At 38.0% G+C, this 14,665-nt stretch overlaps 1 protein-coding gene across 1 annotated transcript in view; it reads left to right on the top strand.

Moving 5' to 3' along the window:
• PRDM6 (PR/SET domain 6) overlaps positions 1-14,665 on the top strand; it is a 103,824-nt gene that overhangs the window by 53,955 nt on the left and 35,204 nt on the right. The window contains exon 3 of the mRNA XM_063128600.1: positions 13,506-13,633. Within this exon, the coding sequence (XP_062984670.1) occupies positions 13,506-13,633 (128 nt within the window). The remainder of the gene's footprint in view (positions 1-13,505; positions 13,634-14,665) is intronic.

Here is a 14,665-nt window from a genome sequence, read left to right as displayed (position 1 = left end):
TTTACTTTTATTGTGCAGCTCTGCTCAATTTTATTTGTATAATTTTTGTTATCCTCTTAACTGTAATGTTATTATTGATTGTATACTTCCCTGAGAGTTTTATACTGAACGGTGGCCTAGAAATTATCTTAAATGAAGAAATTATCTTAAATTCATGAAATCGTAGAATAGTAGAGTTGGAAGGGGCCTATAAGGCCATTCCTTTATATTAACGGAATATGGAAATGAATTAATATTTTTCCATATTCAGTTCACAGAAAATCTTCGTCACAAAGCACCGTGAATTCAGTTTTTCAGATGGGAAATGTGATCATGACTGAAATCCTACATCCACTTACCTGGAAGTAAGCCTGATTGAATTCAACGGTGCTTGTTACTGAGTTGATGCACAGGGGATTGCAGTGCAAGAGAAGTGATTTGCCAAAGGCAATCCTTTGTTGCTTTTAAACCCATGATAGATTTGGGATAGATTTGAGCCCATGAAAGGCAATTGGACCACTCTGGCTTTAAACAGAGAGCAATTCCACCCCACCCCTTGATTATTGAAGACTTTCACCACTCTTACCCATAGAAACACTTCACAGCTCTAAGGAACAATAGGAATACTGTTACCATTCAGGCTTGATTTGATTTAAATTGCTTCTCTGAAGGACTCAGTTTTAATGATCTAAATCTCACTTTAAATCACTAGTGAGGAAGATTCTATTTAATCATCATTTTGAGTAGAAGTACATTATTTTTAATATAACCTTAATACATATTCAGAAATGTAGGTTTTATTAGAAGGCAGGTACACACTAAGCAATTACTCTGAAGATAATTTGGTATTTTAGAACTAAAGCAGAGTGAACTTGTGAAGTTATTTAAATGATAATTGTTCAATTAATTATGATATTTTTGTCATGATGTGCCAGAATCAGCACCACCAAATAAGTTTTTAAATTGTACTAATAATATTGTTGCAAAGAAAACTAATGAAAAGAATAAACAAACAACATTAACAAAACACACACATAGATTTTTGAATGGTTAACTATTTCAGATTTTAGATAAATAAAATAAAATAAAACAAAATATTCCTAAATGAGGTCTCTTCTACGGCCTGCCGCTGCCATTCTAGCTATTTCCCTTCTACGGTGGAGGATACATGCAGCAGAAGTTTCGTCAGGAGACAGGACTGCATGAATATGTTCTGTTCACTTTCTATTCCCCTCCCCTATCCCTTGCATTTATATCCAGGTTCCTCTTCCTTGTTCAGATTTCCTCCCGCTCCCCCAAATTCTCTATTCATTGACCTTCTCTATTTTTGCACTTAAAGAGGGGGGAGAGAGAGAGAGAATATGCAGTGCAGAATAGGACTGATTAGATTATCTGTGGTCTCCACAAACTTCTGTTATCATATTCATAGAATATAATTAGTATTCATGATCACATCTTTGACCTAAGCTCTTGTTTACTAATGGTTTTAAGAAAACTTCAAAATCTGATTTACATTTAAAAAAATCCTTTTAAAATTTTAAAAAATTAGTTTTAATATATTTTTTAAATTCCCCTCTTCCTGAGGCCCCCAGGTCTCCAAACCCTAGGGAGCAGATTTTTGGGGGGTAGAGGGGGCTGTAGAGGGAGGGAAAGTCAACAAAAATCTCATCCTCCTCCATTCTACCAGTGGCAGTTGTCCACTGGATTAGAAATCTACAGACAGATGGAGATCTTTTGTCCATGGAAGAAAAATGCTGAATCCAACCCCATGTATTTATAATATTCATTTAACAACAGGTTAAACTGTTCACCGCCATTTGATTGATGCTTAAAAACCCTGGGTGAAATTTTTTATTGCTTTAAAATATGGAACTCTTGGTCTGTAACTTCTCTTTGCTGTTCTGTACTCCAGTGGCATCTACCAAAGCTTCCTTTTATGGCATACATAGTACATTTTAGTAGTAGAACATGAACAGTTTTTTCTCCCCAAGAGTAAGAAACTACATTCTGTGCCGGTTTTTTATAGAAACAGCATACAATCAGCCTTTAGAACTGCTGTTAGGCTTTCCTTTTTATTGAAATACATTCCTTTGCCGTTGCAATTGTCCTGTGCTGTGTTCTTCCAGGGAAGAAAAGGATTTCCACAGTTTTGTGGTAATAGTATAAAGTGATATAGTACTTTACATTAAGTATAAAACTGAATGGTATTATGAGAACATCTTAGTGCAAGATCGTTTGTGTACACAGGAAAGTCAGAATAAATGTGCCATCACAGAAAATACTACTGTTCCCTTGATGCATTCATTTGATGCATTATTCAAGCAATGATAAATCTTTCAAGAAGAAGAACAAAATGTGCGCCATCTGACAAGCTCTGTGAAATGAAGTCATCTCTAGTCCATACAGGGCAAAACTAGAGCATGTTGATTTCTCCTATTTTTCCATTAGCACCCAAATCTCTTAGACTGCGGTTAATCAAATCTTAGCTGTCCAAAATGCTGAGTTGTGGGGCAGCTGTTGTGGTGGGCAGTGTCTTATCTAAGCTGGCTGTGACTCTTGTAATAATCAGGAGCTCCCGGGACTGGGATTTCTTCCTAGTATCCTCTTGCCTTGTCTTGAGATCCTGACAGCTGTCTTTACATTTAGTTTACATTTACATAGAGTAAGCTGAAAAGACCGAGGCACTACCAAAAATAAAGTTTACAAGTGTTTCCAGAATAACTTTCAAATGTAAAATTTATGTTATTCATAACATATTGGAGGTCAGTTTGCCCTAGAAACAACCAAATGTCCTTTGTAGGGGGTTAGAAAGAGAACATAGTAGACATAAGAAAACATCATAATTTAAAAAGTGTCACATTTCAACAAGGAAATAAAACTGGAGGCAATACAGGAGAGAAGAAAGACCCTTGGAAACCATTACTTCATTAGGGCTAATATTTAATGTGTTTTTAAAAACTCTTTATTGAAAAAGGTTAATTCTAGGACTTTTCTCTGGACATTTCCCCCCTTTTGAAGCTATAAAAATGTTACTTAAGAACCAGAGGTGGCACCTTATTTATAACCCAAATGATTTCTGCTTTGTTGATCTTAGAGAGAGAGAGGGAGAGAAAGTGGACCTGAGTACTTACAAAAAGAATAAAAAAGTTTAGTTCTTCCAAATGTGGTTATGAATTTGATTTGGAAGGTCAGGTCACATATTTAGTGAATATCTCCCATGGTCTTGAAAAAGGTCTGAACTGTATCTTATTAAAAGAACCACAATAATGTTTGAATATAACTTCATGGAAACTATTCAAGCTAGTCATCCTGTCTCTATTGCTGCCCTGCTCCAGAGGAGAAAACAAGACAGGATCTACACTACTGCTTTAAAACGGCTTATAACAGTAGTGACAACTGTTGGGTCCCAGAGCACACTACATATGCAGTTTTCAAACCGTTTTCAAAGTGTTGTATCCTGCTTGGTATAGATCTGGCCTTAGTCAAATGTTGATTTGTGTATAGACATTTAATGTTATCTTAACACAGAAAAATCGAACACAAACATCTCACAAGGGCTGCAGTTAGAAAGAGAAATATGGTATCTGATTAAAGATGGTCTCAGATCAAAATCTAAGAAGACTAGAAATATAATTTATGTATCTACAGTTGATATAAGCAAGCTAGACGATTCCTTTTCCTCCTACCTTATGTCTATTAGGTGGGAGGTTGGATCTAGAGTTAATCAGAATAGACCCATTGAAGTCAATTAACTAACTTAATTAAGTCCTGTTGATTCCAATGGGTCTACTCCTAAGTATGACAGTCTGGATCCAAGCCCAGTGTGATAGTTCTGGTCTTAATTCAATCACAAGAATAATGAATATACACATCTATGAAATGTTCAATTGATAGGATTATTGATTGTCTATTATATTTTATTTTTGTTTTAATTATTGTAACAATGCAATTGTATATTCAGTGAGTAAGTCCCACTGAGCTCAATGGGGCTTACGCCCAGTTAAGTTAGTAGGACTGCACACTGTATCTTTTTAAAATAGAAGATCAGCATAGAAATAAATAATCATAATTGTAGAACAATAACTATGGAAACAAGCAGGTATTGTTTGTACATCAACCACTAAAAAAGAAAAAGAAAATCACAAGACATGCCTGATGCTTCCAAAAATGATTGGTGTTGTTTAGGAACTTTTCATTCTCATCTATCCCAGTTTGTGTGTTTTCTTTCACATTGTTGACAATGCACAGCCATACCAAATACAAACTTAGTTTATAAATACTTTTGCTGAGCAAGTAACTACTAGTGAGTATATGAAATGCAGCCTCACTTCTGCAGCATACTGAGGGCCAAAGCAGATGTTACTTTAATGCCTAAAAGATAAATACCAGGTGCATGAGATATGTGTGTGAATTTTATCAGGATGACATCCAGAACTTCAGTCCACTTTTGCTGACTCTACTCTTGAAGGGACTGTGCATCTAGACTGTGTCATAGAACATCATCATCATCATCATCATTATTATTATTATTTATTGCATTTTATACCGCCCAATAGCCGAAGCTCCCTGGGCGGTTCACAAAAACTAAAAACATTCAAAGTATAAAACACAGTATAAAAACATGATATAAAATATACACTAAAAACTGATTAAAACATACCATACATGATTAAAACAATTTGAAAACATCCTGAAAACATCCTGAAAACATTCTAAAACAGTGGTTCTCAACCTTCCTAATGCCGCGACCCTTTAATACAGTTCCTCATGTTGTGGTGACCCCCAACCATAAAATGATTTTCGTTCTTCTCTACACGATCCATTGTCATGGGATGGTTTGCTAATGAAAATAATACATAACAATAGCTTTAATAATACAAAAGATGATACATGACATAGTTCAGTCAATACAGTTTCCTAAGACCATCGGAAATATGTGTTTTCCGATTGTCTTAGGCGACCCCTGTGAAAGGGTCATTCGACCCCCAAAGGGGTCTCGACCCACAGGTTGAGAACCGCTGTTCTAAAACATCTCTACATTAAGGAAAAAACTCGCCCTATTACCATGCTTCCCCCACCCCTTGGGCCTTTCTGCATTCACTATGGGCTTTTTCAGATGCAACCACATGTTTTGTAATTGAAACCTTCCCTTCTGGGCAATGTTCCACATAAAACTCAATGAAAAAGCGCCATCCAGTAGTAGAATTAATCCCACGATTATGTTAGATACTGCATTATCTCTGGGTTTGTTTTTCTTTAGCGAGATTTCCGGGGGAAGGCTCAAGAGATGTCCTGTAATGGACTCACAAATGTCCACGAGTGGCCAATCATGAGTGTGCAATAAATCGCTCATGTGGAGAAGCTCATAGTTTCCTGTAGTGCATCAACATCTCCATCCAAAAATCTTATTTCTGATCATGGTCCATTTGTGAGAGATGAACTTAGACAGGCCATCATAATTCTATGATACTGCACTGTATATATTTTTAAATACAAGCCATTAAAACTGATATCTATCACATCAGAACTGTAAATATTATGTATGCTATAAAGAAAATAGAACACATCATTACACATTATTACTATTGTCATGTTTAGATCAGATCTCTGAGAACACCACTGAAACTGTTCTGTTCTCTGTCCCTTTCACTCTCTGGTTTTAGCAAGAAAGTGGTGCTTTGGTTTTTCAAATGAGAAACAGTTACTTTACCGTAGGTAATTAAAATAAATGGACACTTCCTTCTTTACCCAGGTCATCTGTGGTTCTATTTTTAAAATTTGTCCTTGTATCAGTGGGATGAGTCCAAAAGCATTTATTCCCCTTTGTTCTCATTACTTTAAGATAAATTATAGGACGGAAGTTTCAGTGGTGATGAGTATGCTTGAGTCAACTTAACAGTGATCTTAATTCATACGAGTAAATATAGAAGAAAAGGGAAGCGAGAGAGACAGCTAGAGACGAAAGAGATATTGTGACCTATCATGTCTCATTCACCTCAATAGATGGGAAAACACTGTAATGATGTGGCCTTATCCTTAATTTACAGTATACACAACTTGTGACAGAAGTTTTTATAACTCTAAAAATTGCACTTAATAAATATGAGAAGATTCAGGTTTTCTTGATTACTTAAACCTAAATGTTTACTCAAGCTTTCATGAGAAGTTTGTCTTAATTTAAACAGAACTGGGTCTCGCTGAACTGGAGCCATTTTTTTGATGTGGACTCAAGTGCACATGAAACAGTCTTAATAACATCCAAACGCGTTTCATTTGTAAACGAAGTCTCCACAGACTTCACTTCTTGGTTTGGTTACTGTAATCAGAACTAAAGTGAAGTTCATTTTTCTTAGGTAGAAGAAGTTTTAAAAACTTGATGTTTCATTTCATGCAACATGAAATGTTCAAAACAGTTTCTTGTTTATATGTGTATATATATATATATATATATATATATATATGAAATGTGCATTCACACAAGAGGAACCTTTGTAAATATTTGTAGTACAGTTCATAGATACAAAGTATTACTTGTATTTTCCTTTTTGGTGTTGATGTTATATAGTGGTGTTGGACACATTGTGGGTATCGTTGCTGAGAAAAGGGAAAAAAGATAGGTTTGAAACACAGTCTGAAAGGTGGCACTTAGCCAGGACACTGAAAAATGGCAAACATGTCACATTTTAACAGCTGGATGCAGAAATATTTCTCTTTAATTTGGAAGGATAAAATTTTTTTCACAGCAGGGCACTCTCAAAAGACTACAAGATCAAAGAGGGTGGTTCTCTCCAGTCAAATATCATCTGGCTCCAGGATGGAGCAAAATGAATGAACTGTCAGCCTCCCCCCGCCCTCAGTGTATATGCTTTTGCCAAGTAAAAAGTAAAAGGATCAGTGGCTTATACTGATCACAGTCAAAATCTTGATAATGGGAAGCTGGTTCCCCAAAGTCTTCCTCTGATCACCAGACAAGGGATATCTGAAGAAGACCCCCAATTGATTGATGGTCCACTTTGTATTGATGCACGCTGCCACTCTTAGAGATAAGTAAGGTAGGCCAAATGTTGAATAACTGGGGCATTCGTGTGATTTGAGCATGTTCTGATTTAACATTCTAATCTTACCTAAAACACAAACACCAAACTTTAAGAAGTGTTTAGCAATACCTGGTCTTAATACACATTGAAGTCAGAGGACTGGGTGGTATCATTTCCCTAGAAAACACCACAGTAGGAAAGTAGCTTTCTACTGATATTTAAAGTAGCAACTTTAGAGCTAGCTCACCTCTTCCACCTCTAAAAAGCGTATTTAAGGATTAGCTGTAAATGGAAACATTATCATGCTGATTTTCTAGTCCTAAAATCTAATGAATGTGAAGAATTGCAACATTATGGGCATTTATCAGTATAAAAATATGGCTCCAGCTTTTACAATCATTACTCATTTGTTTTATGGAGAATCTCAGGGATAGTTTATCATATATTTTATTACTTGAACTTTTAATCATCATCTTGGGAACTTGGCATTCCATCCATTTCAAAATACTCAAAATGGTTTTTTTAAAAAATTCATTTTGGAACACTCACACAAAGAACCTAACTGCATTCACAGAAATATAATTTCGTTCTTTGATATCATAGCTTTTGATGATTAGCAACACGAATTAGGAAAAAAATTCAATGATTGGCTTAAAAAAACTTGGAATATTAATTATTACAGCAAATCAAAAGAAATCTGGGCTTCACTGAGATGATGACATAAATTATCCTGTAGCTAAAATTAAATGCTGAATAACGTAATTCAAGATTTTGATTGAATTGTTTACATTTGAAGGATACACTGAAATAAATAAAATGTTCTGGTCTGTAGGATGGTCATAGTTGACGGTAGTCTTCATTTGAGTTCTTTGGGACTGCGTAGGTCACCACCAGGCTGTTAACAGGGTAGTGCTCACATTATCCTCAGAGGAAGTGCATCATGGGGCATACTTCCTTTGAAGCCCAACAGAACTCCTGGTCAAGCCCAAAGATGGCTGAGCATACTCCATCCTAGTCTGAGGGGAAGTGTGGCACCCAAGCTCTCTGTCCTATATGGTCAAGGGACAGCTGCTACTGCACACTGCTCTCTGCCACCAGGAATATTCCTCCTCTTCCTGGCAGCAGGACAAGATGCATGTACAAACCTATGCCACATATGCAGTGGATCAGGACCACTGTTGACCCACAGCTAGCTCGCAGTTCCATCAAAGGCTGCCAATGTCTTCAGTAGATTTACCTTCACACTTCCTTTGAATATAGCTCCTTAGGCAGGAGTTGCCCCAGGGGATTCAAGTTATTTTGTTTAGCCAGAGTGGGAGCCACTGCCAGATGAAGTTTCCTCATCACCATGGGTGAATCTAGCCCATCCTTCCTTTCCTGATAGCATGAAAGCCCTCAGGCCCATGAAAGCAACAAGGGATTCAGTTATTCAGTCACTTCTAGAGTACAGAAAATGTACAGGAAGGAATAATAATAATAGGGGAAGAGATAAATCAGACAGGTAGTGTGAAAGACACAAAACAATTAAACTCTAAACAACCCCTAGACTATTTTATTTATTTATTACATTTCTATACCGCCCAATAGCCGGAGCTCTCTGGGCGGTTCACAAAAATTAAAAACATTCAAAGTATAAAACAACAGTATAAAACCATAATATAAAATACAATATAAAAGCTCAACCAGATAAAAACAGCAGCAATGCAAAATTACAAATTTAAAACACCAAGTTAAAATATATTTATAGACTGTTAAAATACTGGGGGAATAAAAAGGTCTTCAACTGGCATCTAAAATGTAGGTGCCAAGCGAACCTCCTTAGGGTAGAGAGTATGTAAGAAGTATTCCATATCTACGTAAGAATGCATGGATCACTTTAATATTCAGAAGATTACAATTTGGCATGGCAACAAATAGGACATCTGAATCCGGAAGACAGGGGTGAAGGGGAGTTTGTCCCATCAGTCAGGAATGAGAAGGTGTAAAGGGCCTTCCTATTCAATAAAATGGAATCTTTCTGTGGTTGGGCTGGGGGCACAACCATTGGGGCACTAATGTTGACAACTGAGGTAGAACATGACCTGCACTATACATTTTGACACACACAAGATGAACAGTTGGGACCCTCCAAGTATCACGAGGGTGAGAATAAAAAGCATACTTCCAAGCATCTTCTGGTAGAGAGATCAATTAGGTAGGGGAGCTCCGCCTCCCTATTTCCTTCTCTTCCCCCCCCTCTCCGCCTTATCTCTTTCGCTCTCGCTCTCTCCCTGTAGGACTATTAAAACATCATGTACACGAGTGGTAAATGGAGCAAGCAGGACATTTGATAAGAAAGTGGGGTTTCTTAAAGCCTATTCTATTTAGTTCAACCTTCAGTCTGCCACAGCTTGGAAATTTAGGTAGCCTCTCTTCACAAATTTACCGAATGCGTGGAATGGAAAGGAATGGGATCATACCTACCTTTGCTGTTTCCAATCTCCATTTCTGGGGGCGGATGGTGTACACAGAAACTATGCATGTACAATTGTATGTACATGAGGATTCGGATCCAGATCAACTGTAGATGCGGAAGTGGACTTACTTGCCACATCCTTTCCACAGCAGCCCCTCTATCCCCCTAAAAACGCTACACAGAGAGCCAAGAGACTCTGCTGAAAGGGGTAAGTAAGGAAAAGGTGTTAGTTAAAAATATAGTGCCCTTTAAACCATGGTTTTAAGGGTTTAAGGGTAAGGGGGATTCCTAAAATTGGGTGAGTGGTGGACCTTCCTGGATAGGAGTCCTTTATTTCGCAGAAGGTCCCTTCCTCTCGCAGAACGCAGATCTTGGATCAAACTCAGGATATCTACAAGCGGTTAGGAATTGTACTTTTCCAGGGGTCCTGATAGATCAGAGAGAGGCATATGCACTGTTCCTGTTCTGCTCCTCATGTAGGCTCTATTCATACCATGTACTGAATACAGATCAGGAACATGGCCTACTGCTATGATCCCATTCCTCCCTCCCTCATACAAATTCGTACACACATAAGTCATGCAAAAATGACTTTTGTTTTCTTGAAAAATATAGATTAGAGTAAGTGTTTTCAGAAGAAGATTTCTAGTGGAATTTGATGTGCAGTGCTTTTGATTGCCCATGAGTTTGTACTTTAGCCCGGCTAACTGCTTACTAGGCTTGTCTTGTTGGGGTTACTGAAAACATTGCATCGTTTCTTCCTTATTCAGTATATTTATTTTCTCTAGACAATGAACTGAATTTTATTTTTCCTTCTAGTACAAAGTTAACCTCGGGAATTCTCTTCACCAGAAACAGTAATTGCCAATAGCTTAATGAAATTGAAAAAAGTACAGCAAAATGTCTGAGAAGATAGAAAGAATATCAATAGCTATTGTACAAGATGCTAAGGGCATCCATCCTAATACTTAAGATGGTCCTAATACTGTACTATTTTAAACAAAGTGACTTGTAACAGACTACAGGGACTCTATTAACAGTCTGTGCTGTTAAAACATCTGGATTTGGCCATTTGTGGAGACAGAATACTAGGCTAGATGGTTATTAGTTCGACCCAGAATGACAGTATTATGTTCTCATTTAGTGTAGTTTAATATTTGAAATGCACAGTATTTTAGATAAATGAAATTGGGAAAGCACTTCCACAGTACTGTTACTGCCTCATCATACTTCAGCAGCTTTTGTAACTCTTGTGTAGGGTAAATTACAATCTTCAAATACATAAACTGAACTATGAGCATCTATCACTGTTCAAAGATTGGAATTACTAATCCAGTGAAAGACATTCTTTTAAACAAATGATGATGGGAAGAGAGGCATGGCCAACCACTCTGGCTGGGAATGATCGGAGTTGGCATTCAACACCTCTGGAGTGTGCTAGGTTGGGGAAGACTACCATACTATTCTGTTCAATGAAACTGTGCCATCTAGTGGTGGAATTATAGCACTACACAGGCTTTATACACTGGGGTCATCCCACGATAAATATTACATTATCTCTGAATTTTTTAAAAGCGAAATTACTGGAGAAAAGTGTGGGAGACATCCAGGAGGTTGACTGAGTCATGTAAAGGACATGCAAACTTCTGTGAGTGGCCAATTACTCGTGCAATAAATTGTTATGTTAACAGGCTCTGTCCTATTAGCCAAGATATCCTACTTCACTGAGTTACTCTCACAAGTTTATGCCAATGTCCATCCTATGGTCAAGGAAATATACGTTCATTTGTTTATAATATGTATATACCATCTTTCAGCAGGAATAATCACCAAGCATTTACATGAAAAAGTTCAAAATAACAGTAAATTAATAACATTTAATTCTTATAAAACTCTCACATACAGGAAAAAGAGTTCTTGCTGGAGTATGCAAAATTAGAAATAACACCTGTATAACTGCAACATGGAGGTTTAGAAGATGCTTGCCAGTACTTTTTGACCTCTTAGGGTGCTTCCCCATGGAATCTATGTTACGTTAGGTATCGCAAGACGCAGGCCAAATCCCTTCCTTTATAAGTATATGACTATTTTAAGTTTGCATACTGATGTGTTAATACTAAGAGAGGTGTGTGTGTGTGTGTGTTTGTATATAATCAGTGAAAGAACAAAAGAGAATTGCTGAGAAGTATGCCTTTTCATTTTACTGAATGCTATAGAGCTTTCCCAGTTGATCATCATGGGGCTTCACCTTCTTTATTCCATACAACTTTCTTTTGGGGTTAACTGGTCATTGAGCCAAGAACAGCATGAGTAGCTTTTTTGTGAGCATGCTGCATGTTGCATGCTGTGGTCAGTTCTGAATGGGTCAGGAAGGTTTCTGAAGAGAGGATTTTGCTTTCTCTTGCTTTAGGGATAAGCGCATTTTCACTTATCCCTTCCAGTCAAGAGCAATGAGCCCTAAGGAATACTTTTGCTTTGCTTTTTTGTTTAGCTCTTCTGTTCCTAATTCCCCAGAAAGCTGAAAGCATATGAAATAATCATGAGAGTCACAAAAAGAAAGTATTAAACATTCACAACCCTCATAAAGATTTGATTCTTTAACCTTGGTAAAAGAGCAAAGCTCAAAAGAAAAGGTGTTAGTTAAAAATATAGTACCCTTTAAACCATGGTTTTCATATCCCCATAAAGAATGTCATTTTTTTAAAGGACACTTTCTTCTAATCCAGTTGTTCATTCTTTATTCAAAGAAAAAGAAAGAACTCCCCATAGTTAAGAATGATTTAAAGTAATTGTTTCCCATCCACTGTCAATAATTTAAAAAACAAACAAACCATGGGATTGCCCCCCCCCCCCTTCGGATAGTAGTTCAGTGTTAGGGCATATGCTTTGCATGCAAACAGTCCCAGGTTCAGTGCCTGGTATCTCCAGGTAGGGCTGGTTAAGACTGTTGTTCAGGTCCGCTCCAAGACATTTTGCTGCCCAGATGCCTCCCCCCTACCTCATTCTATGTACAAAAACTGATAAGGCAGGCAGTTGAATCCCTTCAACACCAGTGAAGGGATAGCATCTTCCACTGCACCTGAGGGCAGCAAGCTTGCTTAGTGGGGACAGGGCAGACTGCATGCACAAAAAGCTCTGTTTGCTCCCCACCCTTCAGTATCTGTTGCCTGAGGCAGCTGCCTCACTTTGCCTAATGGTAGGGTTGGCCCTGCTCTTGTGTGAAACCCTGGAAATCTGCTGCCAGTCAGTTTAGACAGTACTGAGTTAGCTGAACCAGTGGTTTGGCCTTAGAGCTTCCCAGATTCCCATTGCTTACTTCATCACAGAAATTGCCATATCTTTTTGCCAGGTTCATCTCTAGAAACTGAAGCTCCTATGGGTGTCTTCCATTTAGCCAGATGGTAGAGCTAAAAACCTAGTATACTATACTGTGCCCAAATTAACTTTGGTCCTTCAGTGTTTAAGTTGTTAGTTTCATTTATATAAGTTCAGTTAGGTGTCCAATGCTGTAGGAATGGCACATATTTCTCCCAGCATGATGCTTCCTCACATTATTTCTCCGTTAGCATTCTGCAATTCACTTTGGGAAGTATCCGATCATTGAAAGTTTTCAGTGCAACAACAAGAAAAAGGGGCTAAATATTTGCTCAGAGAACACTGACCCTTCTCCAGATTTTCCCGTGCAGTTCTTGCATCCAAATTTGTGTGTGTGTGTTTGTTTACATGACAGTTCATTATTTAAGTCTGGCCTGTCAAAATAGGTTAAATATTCTTTGGGAAATATGGTTACATCTTTGCTACACAAAGAATACGCTAAATGTCGGAAAGATTGGCCTGATAAGAGAAGCATGACAAACTTCCATCACTAAAAATATTTTGTCCTATGTTCCATTTGGGTTTCTGAGAACATTAATAAGCTGTGAAATCTCATTGCAATAAATTTCTGGAACAGACACAAAGAAACACCGGCAGAGCAGTGAAAATGACTGCTGATGATTCATTCTAACTACTTGACCTTCTGGCCTCTTTTTCAGATATATGACCAGGATGGGACACTGCAGCACTTTATTGATGGTGGGGAACCCAGTAAGTCAAGTTGGATGAGGTATATTCGATGTGCACGGCACTGTGGGGAGCAAAACTTAACCGTTGTCCAGTACAGGTAAAGTAGGATTCCATTTATTTTCTGACTATCTCAATTTATTTGCTATGATGCAAGTCTTGTCAAAGAAATGTGTGTCAGAAATCAATCTATTAGGACGTGTTTTGTGAATGGCTCACTTCACTTAAGCAAGCACATGGCTTTATAAATATAAAGACGACTGAAACTCTCTTAGTTTTCATGACTAGGTGTTGGACTTACTAGGATGGATCCAGAACATCCACTCTGCTAGTGGAAGACCCTTTCCTGAATTAGTGCCAGATCCTCGCATAAGAAAAGCCAATAGCGTGCTTCTGTTATCACAGAAAGCATTGTGCCATCTCTTGCACCAGGTATTGCACAACATCTAGAGATGCATGCTAGTGCTAAATCTCTGTTGTGCCAAGATTTCTGCTAGCTGTTGTACAACCATTTTCAGAACAGTGCCACTGCAAGGATGTTTTCTGTGGGCATATCTTTGGATCCAACCAGTTGTTTATAGGATAGGCTAATGGGCTGGCTGCATCTGCATTAGACAAAAAAGTGGAGATTTGAATCTCTGATCATAAGAATATAAGATGAGCCCTTCTAGATCAGACTGAAAATTCTTCTGTGGTGTATCCTGTGTAGTCATAAGCCCCATTGAACTCGATTGCACTTACTCCCTGGTAAGTGTGTATAGGAGTGCAACCTTATAGTATCCATGTCAGAAGTAAATCCCTCTGAATTCAGTGGGGCTACTTCAAGGCAAGTGGGTATAGAATTGAAACCTTAGGCCGTTTCTACACCTAAGGATTATCCCAGGAAAATGGAGGGATCGTCCCTGCCTGCTCCCGGGATCCCCTATGTGTCATTTGGATGCACAGGGATGATCCCAGAACAATCCTGGGGAAAAAGGCAGGTGTAGAAACGGCTAGTTTCTAATAAGAAACCCACAAGCAAGGCATGAAGGCTGTAGCCTGGCAGCTTGCCCCTCAGCAACCGCCTCTAAACCTGGATGTTCCAATTAGCTGTCATGACTAATTCTTACGGATAGACTTATATGCCTTAAAC

The sequence above is a fragment of the Elgaria multicarinata genome, chromosome 6 (assembly GCF_023053635.1).
Source record: "Elgaria multicarinata webbii isolate HBS135686 ecotype San Diego chromosome 6, rElgMul1.1.pri, whole genome shotgun sequence".
Taxonomy (NCBI): Eukaryota; Metazoa; Chordata; class Lepidosauria; order Squamata; family Anguidae; genus Elgaria; species Elgaria multicarinata.
The sequence above is the reverse complement of the archived record's forward strand: the minus strand, read 5'-3'. Positions and strand labels throughout refer to the sequence as shown.